Source organism: Lynx canadensis, chromosome C1, assembly GCF_007474595.2.
Source record: "Lynx canadensis isolate LIC74 chromosome C1, mLynCan4.pri.v2, whole genome shotgun sequence".
In the NCBI taxonomy this organism is placed as follows: Eukaryota; Metazoa; Chordata; class Mammalia; order Carnivora; family Felidae; genus Lynx; species Lynx canadensis.
Genome location: NC_044310.1, coordinates 117,778,317 through 117,797,470, shown reverse-complemented (window position 1 = coordinate 117,797,470; position 19,154 = coordinate 117,778,317). Strand labels below are relative to the sequence as shown.

General features: G+C 34.9%; 1 protein-coding gene across 2 annotated transcripts in view; it reads left to right on the top strand.

Annotated features, from left to right (window-relative positions):
* The window catches only part of PTPN4 (protein tyrosine phosphatase non-receptor type 4), a 226,346-nt gene that overhangs the window by 111,937 nt on the left and 95,255 nt on the right, over positions 1-19,154 (top strand). For both annotated transcript variants that reach the window (XM_030324799.1, XM_030324797.1), the window contains exons 6-9: positions 118-162; positions 413-465; positions 830-950; positions 9,726-9,813. In XM_030324799.1, the coding sequence (XP_030180659.1) occupies positions 118-162; positions 413-465; positions 830-950; positions 9,726-9,813 (307 nt within the window). The remainder of the gene's footprint in view (positions 1-117; positions 163-412; positions 466-829; positions 951-9,725; positions 9,814-19,154) is intronic.

Genomic DNA, 19,154 nt, shown 5'->3' with positions numbered 1-19,154 from the left:
TGTAAATATTTCAAATATACTTATATTGGTTAATATAAGTATACAGTTTTTAATCCTGAAATGTTATAATTCCAGTAAATGCTAAATGCTCTCTCTCTCTCTCTCTCTCTCTTTAAGGTACCAGTACTTTTTGCAAATTAAACAAGACATTCTTACTGGAAGGTGGGCTATTTTAAGTTTTTAGTAATGGGCTTTAAAAGTACTTTCAGTTCTGTATTATTTAAGTAATTCATGATCATCGCAAACAAATTATTGAAAATGGTTGCATGTAGCATCAGTTTTTTTCATCAGATAAGATCATTACTTAACAATTAAAAAGTAAGTCACATGGAATAGTATAATATAAATTACAGTGCTTTTGAAATTATTGTGTTTAACCATGGGGTATGTGTTTTCTATTTTGTTTTATTAGATTGCCCTGTCCTTATAATACTGCTGCCCTTTTGGCTTCATTTGCTGTTCAGTGTAAGTATCAGCCCACTGTTGGGTCTTGGAGTATGTGATTGCATGGTCTGTGTTGATAGTACATTACCTTTAATGTATGAGTTCTTTAGACATACATTATTATACAGAAAAAGTGATTGCAAAGAAAATGTAATGAAATATCCAACTAGTTAGCAATTAGTTTGTTTCCTAAAAAGTTTTTCTGAAGTTGTTTGAGACCTAGAAATGTTAAGTGTAGTGTCATAATTTGCTTACATGGTAGCTAGCAGTAAAAACAAATACTTTACTTCCAGAAATATAATGGAATTCATGACATTTCTTTTTTAGCTATCAGAATTACAAAATGTGTTTATTAAATTGTGAATATTTTCCTTCCATATAATAGCTGAACTTGGAGACTACAATCAGTCAGAGAACTTGCCAGGCTACCTCTCAGATTATTCTTTCATTCCTAATCAACCTCAAGATTTTGAAAAAGAAATTGCAAAATTACATCAGCAGCATACGTAAGAATTTATTTACTTTTCCACTTATTTCATAAACTTCTTAATGGCATGTTTTCTAGAGAAATGTTTTAAATTATTTCTAATGTGAGTGTTGTGTTTATTTAATATAGAACAGTTACTGTTATGTAAAATAGTGTGATTGATGTAAGGAAATGTGGGTTATCTATACTAAAAAATCATTACTAATTTCACAGACTACTAAGGTTTTTTTTTTCATTTCTACTAAGAACCATAAAACTATAGGTAAACAGAAGTTTGCTATTATATAAAGTTGACAGTTCTTTAAGAAGGAATTTTAGAATATTAATGGTATCTTCACAGATCAACTGTTACAGATCAATCTACTCAGCAATTCTTTCTTAGTTTTGAGCTATGTAAAAGGAATCATTTGTTTTGCAGTGAACCAAAAGGAAAAAAGGAACTTTATGTAATACTAAAATAATGTTTTTAAAAGGCCTTTTTTAAAAAAGTAGCACTTTTTCATTCATAACAGTATTCAACTTTGATATTTTGTGAGTCTTAATTTTCTGTGACATAATTTGTTTCAAGAAGAGATACATTGCTTTGAATAGAAAATAATACTGTTTATTGGTTCAGAGTTTGCTTTTGCTTTAACATGCAATTCAGAATACTCACGGAGAAACTAAGGCAGTGCTACGTATTGGCTAAGAGTTTGAACTAGAGAGCCAGACTGCCTGGTCTGGAATTCTGGATGCGACAACTTTTGGGGTGCCCAAATGGCTCAGTCAGTTAAGCGTCCAGACTCAGTTTTGGTTCAGGTCGTTATCGCACAGTTCCTTGGGTCAAGCCCGTTATCGGGCTCTGCGCTAACAGCATGGAGCTTCTTTGGGATTCTCTCTCCCTCTCTCTCTTCCTCTGTCTCTTCTTCTCTCTGTCTCTCACAATAAATAAAATAAACTTAAAAAAAAAAAAAGACAACTTAATGATCAATAATCTTGACCAAATTGCTCTATATCTCTGCTTCTCTGCTTCTATGTAAATTGGAGATAATAAAAGTGTCTACCTCTGGAGTTAATGTAAGGCTTACATTAGTTCATATATACAAAGTACTCAGAATAGTGCCTAGTACATAGTAAACACTGAAGAAATATTGGTTCTTAATTTAAGGGAACTTCCTTTCATTTGGTTATGGCCCATGTACCTAACACAGGTTTACAAACTGGCGTACTGCCTATTTTTGTATGGCCCACGGGCTAAGAATGATCTGTACGTTTTAAACGTTTGAGAAAAACATAAAAAGAAAAATAACATTTTGTAGCATGTAAAATTTTCAGAAATTCCAATTCAGTATCCATAAATGAACGTTTACTGGAACACAGATTCCCTTACGCGTTTTCATGTCTGTGGCCGCTTTCATGTAACAGCAGAGTTGAGTGGTTGCAGCAGAGACCACGTGATCTAAAAGCCTAAAGTATTTACTATCTCACTCTTTTCAAAAAGTTTGCTGACCTCTGATCTAAAATAAGACTAATAAAATGAGAATTTTAATAAACTGGCCTAATGAGATGAAGGGGCTATTTTGGTCTAACAGTAAGAGCCATTTGTAGTAAAAGTTCTACACATAGCATATCCGATCAAGGATTTGAAGATAAACCAGATTTTTTAAAAATTTGCCAATAAAGTCTCTTCTGTAAGGAAAAAGCTTGTACATTTGACAAGATATTGATTATGTATTTGTATTTGGTTTAGAGAAATGATTCCTCAGATCTTTAAACAAAGAAAAATAGAATCATCCAGTTTGAGAAGTGGGGATTGGGGTGGGGAGATAGAGTATTTGTTTAACTTAATTGAATTTTATAGAAAATTGAGGTATATGTGCTTTTTTTAGGAATCTCATTTTTATGATCATGCATTGGTAGGCTGTTGGCTTCCTTTTCTGGTATCATTAGTGAGTGAAAGATTGATATTTTTTGCTTTTGTAGTTTGCTGCTTTTGCTCTGCTATAGTCAGATAATATCAGATAACTAAGATTTTTAGAAATGTATATAATGCAGGAGTAAATCTACTTCTAATGGCTTTGCCGAGTGTTCATAAGAACACTGCGTTGCTGTGTTCATAAGAATCACCTGGGACATTGCTTAAATATAAATAGTTTAGGACCTTACCATTTTATATCCAATTGTATACAATTGTATTTCTGAAACTGATGAGACCAGTTTTTTTCCCCGTTTGTCATGGAATGAAACTTCTGAAAAAATAGTAAAATTAAATTACTAGAAAAGTAAAATGGAGAAATAGAGACATAAAAATGACAAGACCTTAGATTCCACAGACATGCAATTGCTCTGTCAAAGTGCTATAAAATATAAAAGACTGACACTGTCAGTTTCTGTACTTGTTATGAATCACCACCTGTCTGTACACCATATCTGAGAAGCACTGCTCGGGAGATTGTCTCAAAACTTCCATGGTTTAGAAGCAACTATGGATTAAACACATACAGTATATGGACCAAATTTTGAAAATCACTTCTTTCACATTTTGTCAGGGAATAAATGACTTTGTCAGCCATAAGAACACCGAGGGACTTTTAAAACCTGGGTTTTTGTTTTGTTTTGTTTTGTTTTCAATACAGCTGCCACACAGTTATATTAGTTTCAGGTATAGACTGTAGTAATTTGATAAGCCTATTCCTTATGCTACACTCAAAAATGTAGCTACCATCTGTCATCATACACTAATACAATACCATTGACTGTATTCCCTATGCTGTACCAGCTCATTCTGTCATTGGAAGCCTGTATATCCTATTCTCCTTCACCCACTTTGCCCACCCATCCACAGCCCTCCCCTCTGGCATCCATGAGTTTGTTTTCTATATTTATGTGTCTGTTTCTGCTTTTGTTTATTCATTTTTTAGATACCGCATGTAAGTGAAATTATTCTTTCTTAGTGTGACTTATTTCACTTAGCATAATATCTTCTAGATGTATCCATTTTGTCACAGATGGCAAGATCTTATTCTTTTTTATGGCTGAATAATGTGCCGTCGTGTATGTACACACCACATCTTTATCCATTCATCTATTAATGGACACTGGCATGGTTCCATTTCTTGGCTCTTGTAATTAATGCTGCAGTAAACATAGGGGGCCATATATCTTTTTGAATTAGTGTTTTCATTTTTGGGGGGTGAATACCCAGTAGTGAAATTACTGGATCATATGGTACTTCTTATTTAATTACTTATTCATTCTTTCATTCATTTCTCACATGGTATTTTTATTCTTTTTAAATTTTAGTTAGCATACAGTACAATATTGGTTTCAGGAGTAGAATTCATTGATTCATCACTTAGATACAACACTCAGTGCTCATCATAACAGGTGCCCTCCTTGATACCCATCACCCCTCTAGCCCATCCCCCACCCACCTCCCCTCTATCAACCCTCAATTTGTTCTCTATTAAGTGTCTCTTATGGTTTGTTTCTCTCTCTCTCTCTCTCTTTTTACCCCTTCCCATATATTATCTGCTTTGTTTTTTTAATTCCACATATAAGTGAAATCATTTGGTATCTGTTTTTTTCTGACTGACTTATTTTGCTTAGCATGGCTAGCTCCAATCCATGTCGTTGTAAATGGAAAATGTTCACTCTTTTTGATATCTGAGCAATATTCCATTCTATGTATATACCACATCTTTTTCCATTCATCTGTTGATGGACACTGGGGCTCTCCATAGTTTAGCTGTTGCTGCCATAAACATTGGGGTGCAGGCACCCTTTCGAATCTGTTTTTGTTTTTGGTTTTTTTTTAATTCATTGGGTAAATGCCTGGTAGTGTAATCCTGGGTCATAGGGTAGTTCTGTTTGTAACTTTTTGAGGAACCTGCATACTGTTTTCCACAGTGGCTGTACCAGTTTGCATTCCCACAAACAGTACAAGGGATTCCCCTTTCTCCGCATCCTCGCCAACACCTGTTGCTTCTTGTGTTGTTAATTTTAGCCATTCTGACAGGTGTGAGGCAGTATCTCATTGTGGTTTTGATTTGTATTTCCCTGATGATGAGTGATGTTGAGCATCTTTTCATGTGTCTGTTAGCCATCTGGTGGATGTCTTCTTTGGAAAAATATCTATTCATGTCTTCTGCCCATTTCTTTAACTGGATCACTTGTTTTTGGGTGTTGAGTTTGATAAGTTCTTTATAGATCTTGGATACTAACCCTTTATCAAATATGTCATTTGCAAACATCTTTTCCCATTCTGTTGGTTCCCTTTTAGTTTTGTTGATTGTTTCCTTTGCTGTGCAGAAGCTTTTTATCTTGATGAAGCCCCAATACTTCATTTTTGCTTTTTCCTTTGCCTCTAGCAATGTGTTGTAATAAGAAGTTGCTATGGCCGAGGTCAAAGAGGTTGCCGCCCCCTTTGCTCCTACAAGATTTAGATGGTTTCCTGTCACACATTTAGGTGTTTCATCCATTTTGAATTTATTTTTGTGTATGGTGTAAGAAAGTGGTCCAGGTTCATTGTTCTGCATGTTGCTGTTCTGTTTTCCCAATACTATTTGTTGAAGAGACTTTTTTGCATTGGATATTCTTTCCTACTTTGTTGAAGATTAGTTGGCAGTATAGTTGTGGGTCCATATCTGGGTCTTCTGTTCCATTGATCTATGTGTCTGTTTGTGTGTCAGTACCTTAACTGTCTTGATGACTATAGCTTAGTAATATAGCTTGAAGTCCAGAATCATGATGCCTCCAGCTTTGCTTTTCTTTTTCAGAATTACTTTGACTATTTACAGGCTTTCGTGGTTCCATACAAATTTTGGGATTATTTGTTCTAGCTCTGTGAAAAATGCTGGTGGTATTTTGGTAGGGATTGCATTAAATATGTAGATTGCTTTGGTTAGTATAGACATTGTAACAGTGTTCTTCCAGTCCATCAGCATGGAATGGTTTTCCATTTCCTTGTGTACTTTTCTATTTCTTTCATAAGTGTTCTATAATTTTCAGAGTAGAGATCTTTTACCAATTTGGTTACATTTATTCCTAGGTATCTTACACTTTTTGTTACAATTGTAAATAGGATCAATTCCTTGATTTCCTTTTCTACTGCTTCATTATTGGTGTATAGAAATGGCAACCAGTTTCTCTATGTTGATTTTATATCCTGCAACTTTGCTGGATTCATGTATTAGTTCTGGCAGTTTTTTTGGTGTCTTTTCAGGTTTTCTACATAGAGTATCATGTTGTTTGCAAATAGTGAAATTTTGACCTTTTCCTTGCCAATTTGGATGCCTTTTATTTCTTTTTGTTGTCTGATTGCTGAGGCCCAGACTTCCAGTAGCATGTTAAATAGTAATGGTGAGAGTGGACATCCCTGTTTTGTTTCTGACCATAGAGGAAAAGCTCTGTTTTTCCCCCATTGAGGATGATATTAGCTGTGGGTCTTTCATACATGGCCTTTATGATGTTGAGGTATGTTCCATCTGTATCTATTTTGTTGACGATTTTTATCAAAAATGAATGCTGTATTTTGTCAAATGGTTTTTCTGCATCTATTGAGAAGATAATGTGGTTCTTATTCTTTCTTTTTTAATGTGATGTATCATGTTGATTGATATGTGAATATTTGAACCACCCCTATAGCCCAGGCATAAATCCCCCTTAATTGTGGTGAATAAGTCTTTTAAGGTACTGTGGGATTTGATTTGTTAGTTTCTTTTTGAGAATTTTTGCATTCATGTTCATCAGGGATATTGGCCTGTAATTCTCCTTTTCAGTTGGATCTTTGTCCGGTTTTAGAATCAAGGTAATGCTGGCCTCATCGAATGAGTTTGGAAATTTTCTTTCCATTTCTATGTTTTTGGGAAAATTTGAGAAAACTGGGTATTAACTCTTCAGATATCTGTTAAAATTCCTCTGGGAAGCCGTCTGGCCCTGGAGTTTTGTTTGTTGGGAGAATTCTGATTACTGATCCAAGTTCTTTGCTGCTTATGGGTGTGTTCATATTTTTTATTTCTTCCTGACTCAGTTTTGGTAATTTGAATGTTTCTAGGAATTTGTTCATTTCTTCCAGATTTTCCAGTTTGTTGGCACATACTTTTTTTTTTTTTTTATTGTGTGTTTATTTATTTTGAGAGATAGAAAGCAAATGGGCGAGGGGCAGAGAGAGGGCACTCGAGAGAATCCCAAACATGCTGCATGCTCACCATGGAACAGGATGCCAGGCTTGATTTCACGATTGTGAGATCATGACCTGAGCTGAAATCAAGAGTTGGATGCTTAACCAACTGAGCCACCCAGGCTCTCTAGCATATCATTTTGCATGATATTCTCTTATAATTGTTTGTATTTCTGTGGCGTTAGTCGTGATCTCTTTCATGATTTTATTTGAGTCCTTTTCTTTCTGGTAAGTCTAGCTAGGTGTTTATCAATTTTAGTAATTCTTTCAAAGAATCAGCTCTTAGTTTCTTTGATTTGTTATACTGTTTTTTTTGTTGTTGTTTGTGTGTCATTTATTTCTGCTCTCATCTTTATTATTTCTTTTCTGCTGGGTTTAGGCTTTATTTGCTGTTTCTTTCCTAGTTCTTTTAGGTGTAAGGTTAGGTTGTATATTTGAGAATTTTCTTGCTTCTTGAGGTAGATTTGTATTGCAATCTCTGCTACATCCCAAAGGTTTTGGACTGTCAAGTTTTCATTTTCATTTGCTTCCACGTAGTTTTTTTTTTTTTATTTCTTCTTTAATTTCCTGGTTAATCCATTCATTCTTTTTTTTATTAAATTTTTTAAAAAATTTATTTATTCTTGAGAGAGAGAGACAGAGCATGAGTCAGGGAGGGTCAGAGAGAGAGAAGTACACAGAAGCCGAGGCAGGCTCCAGGTTCTGAGCTGTCAGCACAGAGCCTGATGTGGAGCTTGAACCCACAAGCCAGACACAAGATCATGACTTGAGCTGAAGTCGGATGCCCAACTCACTGAGCCACCCAGGTGCCCCAGCCCATTCATTCTTTAGTGAGAACTTCTTTAAACTTCATGTATTTGTGTTCTTTCCCAATTTTTTCCTGTGGTTCACTTCCAATTTCATAGCATTGTATTTCAAAATGTGCATGGTATGATCTCAGTCTCTCTGTACTTGTTGAGGGCTGATTTGTGACCCAGTACATAATCTATTCTGGAGAATGTTCCATATACACTTGAAAAAAAATGTTTATTCTGCTTTAGGATGAAATGTTCTGAATATATCTGTTAAGTCCATCTGGTCCAGTATGTCATTTAAAGACATTGTTTTATTGTTGATTTTCTGCTTAGATGATCTGTCCATTGTTGTAAGTGGGGTATTGAAGGCCCATACTATTACTGTATTATTATCAGTGAGTTTCTTTATGTTTGTGATTAATTGATTTACATATTTGGGGGTTCTCAAGTTGGGGGCATAAATTTTTACAATTGTTCTTCTTGATGGAGAGACCCCTTCATTATGATGTAATGCCCTTCTTCATCTCTTGTTACAGTCTTCAGTTTAAAATCTCGTTTGTCACAGGGTGCCTGGGTGGCTCAGTTGGTTAAGTGTCCGAGTCTTGATTTTGACTCAGGTCATGATCTCCCAGTCATGGCATCAAGCCCCATGTTGGGATCTGTGCTTGGCGTGAAACCTGCTTAAGATTCTCTTTCTCTCCCTCTGCTTCTGTCCCCTGCTCATGCGCACACGTGCGCACACTCTCTCTCTCTCTCAAAATAATAAAATATATATTATAACTAATATATATTATATTAGACATGATATATAATTATAAAATATATATTATATTAAATATAATTTTATTTATTATATATACTTAGATTAAAATTAATATAATTAAAATTATATTAAAAATAATATAATTATATTATAAGTATGGCTACCCTGGCTTTCTTTTGACGTCCATTAGTATGATTGATGGTTCTCCATCCCCTCACTTTTCGATCTGCAGGTGTCTTAGCTCTAAAATGTGTCTCTTGGGGCGCCTGGGTGGCGCAGTCGGTTAAGCGTCCGACTTCAGCCAGGTCGCGATCTCGCGGTCCGTGAGTTCGAGCCCCGCGTCAGGCTCTGGGCTGATGGCTCGGAGCCTGGAGCCTGTTTCCGATTCTGTGCCTCCCTCTCTCTCTGCCCCTCCCCCGTTCATGCTCTGTCTCTCTCTGTCCCAAAAATAAATAAACGTTGAAAAAAAAATTTTTTTTAAAATGTGTCTCTTATAGGCGGCATATAGATGGATATTGTTTTTCATCCATTCTGATACCCTATGTTGATAGATTGGGACATTTAGTCCATTTACATTCAGAGTGATTATTGATAGATATTGATAGATTTGGTGCTATTGTGTTACTTGTAAAGTTAGTGTTTCTGGTGATGTTGACGTTCTCTGTTTCTTTCTAGACTTTGTTGCTTTTGGTGTTTTTTTCCCCTACTCAGAGAGACCCCTTTAATGTGGTATTTGTGTTTTTAATTTTTTGAGGAATCGCCGTACTGTTTACCGTAGTGGCTGCATCAGTTTACATTCTCACCAACAGTGCACAAAGGTTCCTTTTCTCCACATCCCCTAGTGCATTCTTGTATTTCTGAAAAATGAAATATTCTACAAAATAATGATTTGTGTTAATGAAAATTTACTTTCCAGATAAGTTAGATATTACTGTATACAACTAAGAGGAGTAGTCATGCATGATGTATTATAAAAGATTTAACTAGAATGCTGAAATTTTTCTAGATAAATAGGGTTTTTTTTGCAGTTTGGCCATATTTGTGATTGGTATAATTTTTACTACACTGTCTTTACAGAGGCTTATCTCCTGCAGAAGCAGAATTTAATTATCTGAACACAGCACGTACCTTAGAACTCTATGGAGTTGAATTCCACTATGCAAGGGTAAGTGAAGAGAACTAATGTGATGTTGTTGAGTTAGGCTTCATTTACTCTATATCAGAGTTTTTATTTAATGCCTAGTAGGATTAGGCAACCAATGGAGTAACTAGTGAGTGCTGACAACATAGTTGCACTGAAAATTTCCTCTGAGTATAAGTATTTTCAGAATCCCTTAAGATTTAATCCCTGAGGAGAAGAATGGTTGAAGTGGGTATTTTGTGTTATTTTTAGGTTTTTATGTTATGAAGATAATTTTTGTAAAGATAATTTTGCAGACCATAAGAGATAGTACCTTTAGGCTTTTTATTTTCCAAAATAAAAGCAGGAAAAGTAGGGATTTTTGCATTCATATTCAGTGTTATAAAGATACTTTCACCTCACCGAGGCTTGTGTTACTTCACTTGTTTCCTCATTTAGTGGCATCATTATAAATTTTTATTTATAAAGCACAAAATGAAGTATGTTAACATATTTTGGTTGTCTTTCTCCCCTGTGACAAATCCCTTTATTAATAAAAGATGGAATTTACAGTCTTTGGCTTCTTCTGTACATCAGTCTGTAACAACTTTTTAATGGTGTCAAACTTTTCTGCTTCCAGAACCCTGCTGTAAGCATGTTTGTGAGTTGCTGTCCTTAATTAGTATGTCTCTATCTAAATTCTTTCTCATGATTTTATCATGAAGTTATGTTCCTTTAGAAGTACTTGGAGTACAGCTTTTCTACATAACAAATGAAAAGTGGAATTATAGGTAATCATTGTTTGAGTTGGTGATAGGTTTTATATTCTCTTGAGATAAATTAGCAATCCGAATAAGGATAGCAGTCTGAAAGGGAGTTACGTTTTCCTTAGATAATTATTTTGAATTTATTTTATAATATACACCCTCGAAGTTCTGTTCCATGTAATGGTTTTATTGTTCAGGGCCTCACCTGGCTATGTTCTTCTGGAAGAGGAGTGTTCTTGTATTTCACAAAGCTTATGTCAGTCTGTCCTTTAAAAAAAACAAAGATTTGCTTTCCTCACATGACTAGATCTGCTAGTTCTGAGTGTTTGTAACTTGGAAATCTATTTGTTTGATTCCATTTAAAATGCGTAAGTAAGGCTCTCTTGAACTTTTTGTTTTCTTTAAAATGTTTCTCTCCCCCCCCATCACCCCCCCCTCCCCGCCCATCTCTGTTTGTGGGTTATTTTTTAACCTGATTCTCCAAAATGTAACATAGTTGTCAATATTTATGCAGCTAGATTTTGGTTTTTATCATAAGGTTTAAAACTAATGGAACTTCCTTCACATATGTAAACTAAACTATGGTTAACAATAAAAAGATCACTAAATTCCGTCATGTTAGTCCTTAGCAGTTTTCTAAAGGTAGTGTACCCTGATGCCTGCTATCACTGACTGCTGTCGATGAAATACAAAGGATATGAGACTTTCTTTTTTTAATTTAAGTGACATGCTGGATCTCATGCATAACTAACCATATTGGTATTTATTGATTTGATTAAGTAGGAGTTCTGTTGTTATTTAAATTATTAGATTGTAAAACTCTAAGAAAGCCATAAATGTAGAGTGCCAGATTAAATTAAATTTTAAGTAGTCAGAGTTATTTAGAAACCTAATTTGTACTGACAGAAAATGCCAGGAAAGGGTGTTTTGGTTGTGTGTGGATACTGAGAACTTAAGAAGAAAATGTGCAGATGTCCAGTGAACGTGGAGGGGAATTTTACAGCATCCTGAATAAAAATGACAAAAAAAAATAGAGGAGAGAGGATACATAAAGGCAATACCTAATTGAATATCACAAGCAAAGGTGTTTGAAATAATATTTTATTTTGAAAAAAAGAGGTAAGATGTTTTCTATCTGCCTTTGAAATGTAGATTGAAAAAATCAGAGAGTAGAACAAGTTATTTATAGCAATCTGTAAAGCACAAATAAGTCTTAGAGTACTCATTGTTGTGGGTCTTTTAGGTGCCTTACACAGTGTTGGTGCTAAGGGGTAGTTAGCAAAACATCAGTTATCTCATGGAGTTCACAGGATGGTGGGGAAGAAAGAAATGGGTCATGCGTTGACAAAAATGTGAAGATAAGAAGGGGAAAGTGCAGAATGATATGGGACTATATGATCAAACATCTAATCCAGCCTGGGAGCAAAGGTTAGGGAAGGTTTATTATAAGAAGTAATTTACCGAAAAAAAAATTTTTTTTCGGTAAATTACCGAAGCCAGAAGAATGAATAAGAATTAACCAAGAGAGTGGTTTTCACTGTAGACCATCGCCATGAGTAAAGACCTGAAATCAAGAGAACATGACATGCTTAAGAAAATAAGAACATTTTATGTGTCCAGGAGATTATATGAGTAAGGGAAAAGGGAACTGTAGAAAATTAAAGAATGACTGAGAACTTCAAGATAGAAAGAGAAAAAAAGATTCGAGGTAAGGGAGCAGGGACATAGTTTGTGATTTAAAATAATATGGTAAATGGATTTTTTTTTTTAGGGGTGTGTGTATGTGTTCAGTTGTGTCAGTTTTAACATATGTATAGATTTACGTAACCACTACCACAATCAGAATAAAGATAATCCATTATCCCATAAACTTTTGTTCATGCTGCTCCTTTGTAATCTAATTTTACACTTCTCCCTAATCCCTGGCAACTGGTTCTATTTTCTGACTCTAAATTTTTGTCTTTTCCAAAATGTCTTACAAATGGAATCCTATATTATGTAACCTTCTGAGACTGGCTTTTTACAGTAATGCATTTGAGATTTATCCAAGTTATTGTGTATTTCAATAGTTCATTCCTTTTTTGTTGTTGTTTGTTTATTCACCCATGGAAGAACATCTGGATTGTTTGTGGTTGTTTTTTGTTTTTTTTTTTATTAATAGACCACTGCAGAAAAATCATTTCCAGTTTTTTTTGTGTGGATTTTAAGTTCTCATTTCTGTAGGGTAAAAACCCCAGAGTGGGATGGCTGGGTCATATGGTAAGTGTGTATTTAGCTTTACATGAAACTGCCAAACTGTTTTCCAAAGTGACTGAACAACTTTGTATCCTTACTCACAATATTGTGCAAGTTGCAGTTCACATCCTTTTTTGGCATTGTCCGTTTTGTTTTGTTTTGTTTTGTTTTGTTTTTTTCAAGTTTTCTAATAGATGTGTTTCATCTCAGCATGTATTTACTTTGTATCTCTGTTGACTAATGATGTTGAGCATCATATCTTCTTTGATGAATAAGCTGTTCAAATATTTTGCCCATTATTTGTTTCTTTTCTTACCCCCCCTTTTTTTTTAAAGAACTCTCTATATATTCTAGATACACTTTTTTGATGGGTATGTGATTTGCAGATGTTTTTCCCCATTCTTTGGAGCAAAAGAAAGTGATAATTTATAATATTCCTTACTCGATCACTGATAGAAGAGATAGCTAAAATCTTTATCTTGCTGATTTTTAGACTAACAATGCAGTCAGCAAACTTGACTTAATTGATATATGTAGAATATCGCATCTAGCAACTCCACAGTATGTATGATTTTCAAACACACGATATAATTTTTGAAAAACAAAAGGAAACTTTAAAAATCTTCTGAACATTTGGAAATCAAGAAATACACTTCTAAATAAACAGTGGATGCAAATGCAGTCATTATTTCCACCCAGCACTCTGTGCTTTATTCTCAGATTCTTACCTACAAAGAATAAGGATTAGTTACCCCCAAATTTTTGGTTAGGATCAGTTGATGAAATAATGATATGAAAGTAATCTTGAAAATACAATTTGAACATATGATATTAATTCCAAGGAACATTTTGGGAGCTAAATTTACGTTTTTGTGAAGAATTTCTGACCTCTTAAAATGTTATAAAAGCACTATCTCAGGAGTAATTGCTAGTGTAATTAAACTGTCTTAATTTGTTAAATGAATGGTTTGAGGGCTCAGCAAACACCTATTATCTTTTCTAATGAAAACTGTTCAGTGTTTATTAAACTGTGAGAATAGAATAAAAGAACATAATAGAGTTATAAGATACCTATGCCATGGGTCCTCCAGTTCAATCTCTGTTTTATAAGGATGTCAGTGTAATGTAAACTCTGTATTGCATAACCTTGTTACCTAAATGTAAAAGTAATCACAGAAAGTTTGGCTTTAGGATTTCAGTTAAGTAGAGGATGCTCTAAATTAACCCTAAAACAGTTCAAGTTTTAGGCTTGTTGTCAGTATCTTATTTCCATAGGTATTTGTAATAATAATGAAGATAATTCTAATGAAAAATAACTTTTGCCCTTCAGCGTTCCAAAGGAAAGGAAAGCTTAATGATGCTATTTTGATTATTCATTCATTCAATGAATATTTATTGAGCACCTTCTATGTTCCAAGTCCTGTTTATAGACACTGTGGATACAGCACTGAGTAAAGCAGGTAAAAAAAACCCAACCCTCATGACGCTTGCATTCTGGTGGGCAAGACAGACTATAAACAAATAATTGAGTATATCAGAATACATAGTAGGTATTCCATGGAAGTAAAGTTTACAGTAATAGGCAAATAGAATAGCAATCACCTGTGGAAGGGTTTTATTAGCTGGGAGGCTCATGAGGGAGCCTTCTTGGATTTTGAAAATATGTATCTTTGTGTTGGTTACACAGACATATATATATGTATGTGTAGGTATATATGTAAAATTTTGAGTTGCGCATGTAAGATTTGTACATTTTATTTATTTTTTAAATGTTAACGTTTTTATTTTAGAGAGAGAGAGCGTGAGCAGGGAGAGGGGCAGAGGGAGTGAGAGAGAGAATCGCATGACCCTGGGATCATGACCTGAGTGGAAATCAAGAGCCAGATTCTCAACCAACTGTGCCACCCACATGCCCCTATACATTTTAATATATGTACATTATACTTAATTTTTCTTTAACTAAATACATAACATATCAGATAGTAATAGATGCTGTGGAGGAAAATTACTTGAGAAAGGGGAGTGAGACTGACAAAGTGTGGTATAAGGGAAGGCCTCACTGAGACTATCAACAGATTTGAAGGTGTTATGCAGATACATATCTAGGGGAGAGGAGACATCAATGGAAACCATGAAATAGGTTGCTTGGAAGTTCAGGGAACAGCAGAGAGACCATTATGGCTGGTGCAGTATAAAGTAGGAAAGAAGAGTATTGATTAGTTTAAGGTGGACCAAGGTTTTATAAGACATTTTAAACACTACAACTTTTAATTCTAAGCAAGACCAGTAGACAGTTTGAGGAGATAAAAGTCTTGTTGTGATTTACATTTTGAAAAGATAACAATGTCTGCCATTTGAGAGTATATTCTCTAAGGCACTAAGAGACCAGCTAGACTCTTACCATGATCAAGGTGACAAATAATGGTGGTTGTAGCAGTTGGGTGGTGAAAAGTAATCAGATTCTGTATATATTTTGAATATGGAAGTGACAGTATTTACTGATGTATTGGCTATAGGATGTGAGAGAAAAAGGATTCAGGAATGATTCCAAAGTTTTTGGTCTGAACAGCTAGACAGATGATGTAACTATTCAGAAAGATGGGAAAGACCAAGGAGAAGAGGTTGGAAGGGTGGGTCAAGAATTAGTCTCACAACAGTCAAATTTTAGAAGACTTTTTTTACACATCCACACGAAGGAGGGTAGGCAATTCAGTGTATAGGACTGAGTTCAGAAGAGAGGTCTGGACTAAAGACAGACATTGGGAATTGTCAGCTCATAGTTAATATTCAAAGCCATGAAATGAGAGCACTCGGAGAAATCTAGTAAATACTGAAGAGAAAGGTCCTCAGAGCTGGAACACTTCAGAGGTTAGAGAGATGAAGAAGAACCAGGAGGAAGCAACCATATAGATAGAAAGCCTGTCTTTCAGACACGTGTGTGTCTTTGAAGAGAAACAAATTAGGAGTGTTTAACTATGTCAGATGAGAACTGGATTAGACATGTGGAAGTCATCAGTGACCTTGTAAGAACAGTTTGGGGGTATTTTGATGGCCTAGGCTGATTACAGAGTATACAAGAAGGAATACGAGGACAGTAATTTTGAGAGGTTTTTGCCATACAGGACACAAGTAATAATAATAGCACCTAAATAGCATTTACTAAGTGTCCAACACCTTCTTAAGACTTTATGTATATTAATCTCATTTAATCCTTACAGTATCCCAGTGAGGTAGGAGTATTATCCTTTCTTCACAGATGAGGAAAGTGAGACACAGAGATACTAAGTAATTTAGCCATACGATGTCTATTTCTATATTGAAGAACCAATTTATAGCTTCTTCTAAAACACTGTTTTTAACTTACATGCATTTGAAAACTTTTTGACAGATTGGTTAGAATAATCAAATAATTTAAAAATGTAATCTCTTGAAACAGAGAAAAGAGTTTCTTCCGTCAGAGTGGAGCAGTATATATGACTTCATCTGTGTCCCCCTAGAGTATTCAGATCACCCAGCGACTTTCCATAATTCTGCTGTGTGCTTTCACTCATCACATCTTGTCTAGACATAGCTTGTGTGTGTGTGTGTGTGTGTGTGTGTGTGTGTGTGTGTGTGTGTGGTGTATCAGACATCTTTATGAAAGGATCAGTAGATAACTACCTGTGTTCATTTTCACTGAATAATTTGAGTTTGCCTACACTATTGAGCCTACGTAAGGCACACAAACTTTTGTTTTTGAATTAGTGAATGTATATTATGCCTAACTACATTAAAAACATATAAACATAAACATTTTAATCATATATGGGGAAAACATAAAGCTAAAGGTTAAAAGAGAACATAATTTCAACATACGTTACAGAAATTTTTAATATCCATATTTTATTTTATTCATAATATTCTTATTTTGTATTCATATTTCATATTCTAAGGATTAATTTTTTATGGACATGTAATTAGAAATATAGGAAAAAGATGAGCATTTAACAGGAGAAATACAAATGATTGATATTATGAAAAATTGCTTGCTTTTTCTAATCCTCTAAAATAGAATCCTGAGGGGCGCCTGGCTGGCTCAGTAGAACATGTGGCTCTTGGTATTGAGGTCATGGGTTTGAACCCCACATTTGCTGTAGAGGTTACTAATAAAAATGATAAATAAACTTTTAAAAAATCTAAAAAAATAAAATATAACCATGAAAATAACAAGGAGAGACCAATTTCATAAGATTTGCAAAAATTCAAAGGATTAAAAATATCCATTATTGGTAAGAGTATGCAAAGTGGACATTTTGAAACATTGCTGAAGTATAACTTGTTATAACCCTTTTGGAGTGCAGATATTCATATAATCTTCAATCATTTCCATTTCTCAGATTCTGTCCTGTAGAATATTTATATAAGTGTTTTAAATAGTGTGTTCAAGAATTTTTATTACAGCACTATTTGTAATAAAAAATTAGAAACACTAAATAAATGAACAGAATTGGTTAAGAAATTGTGATAAACCCATGCTTTGGAATAATATGCAGCAGTAAATAATTTACAGAATAAGATATATTTTTTGTTGATTAAAGAAATTGTGTAGTTATATAAAATATGTATTTATATTTTTTATAAACATAAAATATTAATAGTGGCTATCCCTGGGGAATGAGGCAGAGAAGGTGAGGGATGCTGCTTGACTTCCTGGTATTTCTATATTTGTTTGAAATATTTTAATAATTACAAATAATTAAAATTATTTTCATAGCTACCCTACACCACTTAAAATTAATGTTTCCCCCACCCATAATATAAAATTTTAGTGGGATTGAGTTACTTTACTCTTAACCTGTGACAATAGACAGGCTAGAACATTAGGTAGTCTTAGCTGTGCAGTTTGTGTTTAGAACAATATTCTCCAAAGGAAAGGAGGGAAGACCACTACAGGTCATGGAATAATGATAGGTTGACGTATGGGTCAAAAATATTAGAATATTCATATTCATCCTAAATCTCAACCATTTACATTGTTATTTTTTAGCCTGTTACAAAACAGATACACAACTGTGGACTGTATTTCAGGGAACATCGGCAGCTGCCCCCAAGTCAAGAAGTAGATGTTAGCCATCCATTCCAGAAACCTTCTTTGTGCCCTGTCACGATAATAGCCCCTTCCTACATTGTATTTTTTTATGGTTTTATCACCCAAGTGTGCCTTCATAGATACTACAACTTGGCCTTGCTGTTTGTTTATTTTAACTAGATCACTTTAAATCTCTGTTAATCTCTGTTAAAATTTTCATGTTAAAGAACTGGGCCATTTCACCTTTAATTTGTCATGGTCTGGACTGGACTGATCACATATTAATGGTGTAACTCAACGTGTTCTGCTTTCTGTGTATTACTTGCAGATTGGCAGCTTGATTAAGGGGCATGTTCAGAGTAAGGATTGATCCCTTTTTTGTGTGATTTTATCAGGAGGCACATAATGTCTGGTTTTCACTTCTGTTTTTAATGTTAGTAGCCATTGATGTTCAGTGCCTGGATCCATTAATTCACTGGAGGCTGCACTTAATTCTTAAGTCTTATCTTAAGTCTTTTGTTTTTATTTATTTACTGGGATAATTTTTTTTTTTAATGTTTATTTTTTGAGAGAGAAAGAGCATGAGCAAGGGAGAGAGAGAAGGAGACACAGAATCTGAAGCAGGCTCCAGGCTCAGGGCTGTCAGCACAGACGCTGACGGGGGACTCGAACTCACGAGCTATGAGATCATGACCTGAGCCAAAGTTGGATGCTTAACCTACTAAGCCACCCATTATGTGTAATTACATAAATTACACATGTGGCTTGTACTGTATTTCTGTTGGACAGCTCTGGTCTTGCAGCTGTCTCCAGAAGAACTCCCTGAAATGCAAGAAATGTTCTAGACCTGTGCTGTCACTCAAAAAGTGGTTAGTGTGATTGAGGAAGTGAAGTTTTAATTTTATGTCAGTTTAATGAATTTCCATTTAAATAGTTGCATGCGTTTAGTGACTACTCTTTTGGACATGCATGTCAGGTGGGCTGGGATCTGGTTAGAGGGGGGGTCTGGAGTTCTGTCCCTGGGTGAGAAACTTGTTCATGTGGGCTAATGAATTTTCACAGAGAAGATGGACTCAAGGGGTGCTTGGGTGGCTTAGGCAGTTAAGCACCAGACTTAACCTCAGGTCATGATCTCCTGGTTCCTGGGTTCAAGCCCCGAGTTGGACTCTCAGCTGACAGCTCAGAGCCTGGAGCCTGCTTTGGATTCTGTGTCTCCCTCTCTCTGCCCCTCCCCCACTCACGCTCTGTCTCAAAAATGAATAAACATTAAAAAATTTTTTTTTAATTAAAAATGCACAAAATCTTAAAAAAAATAT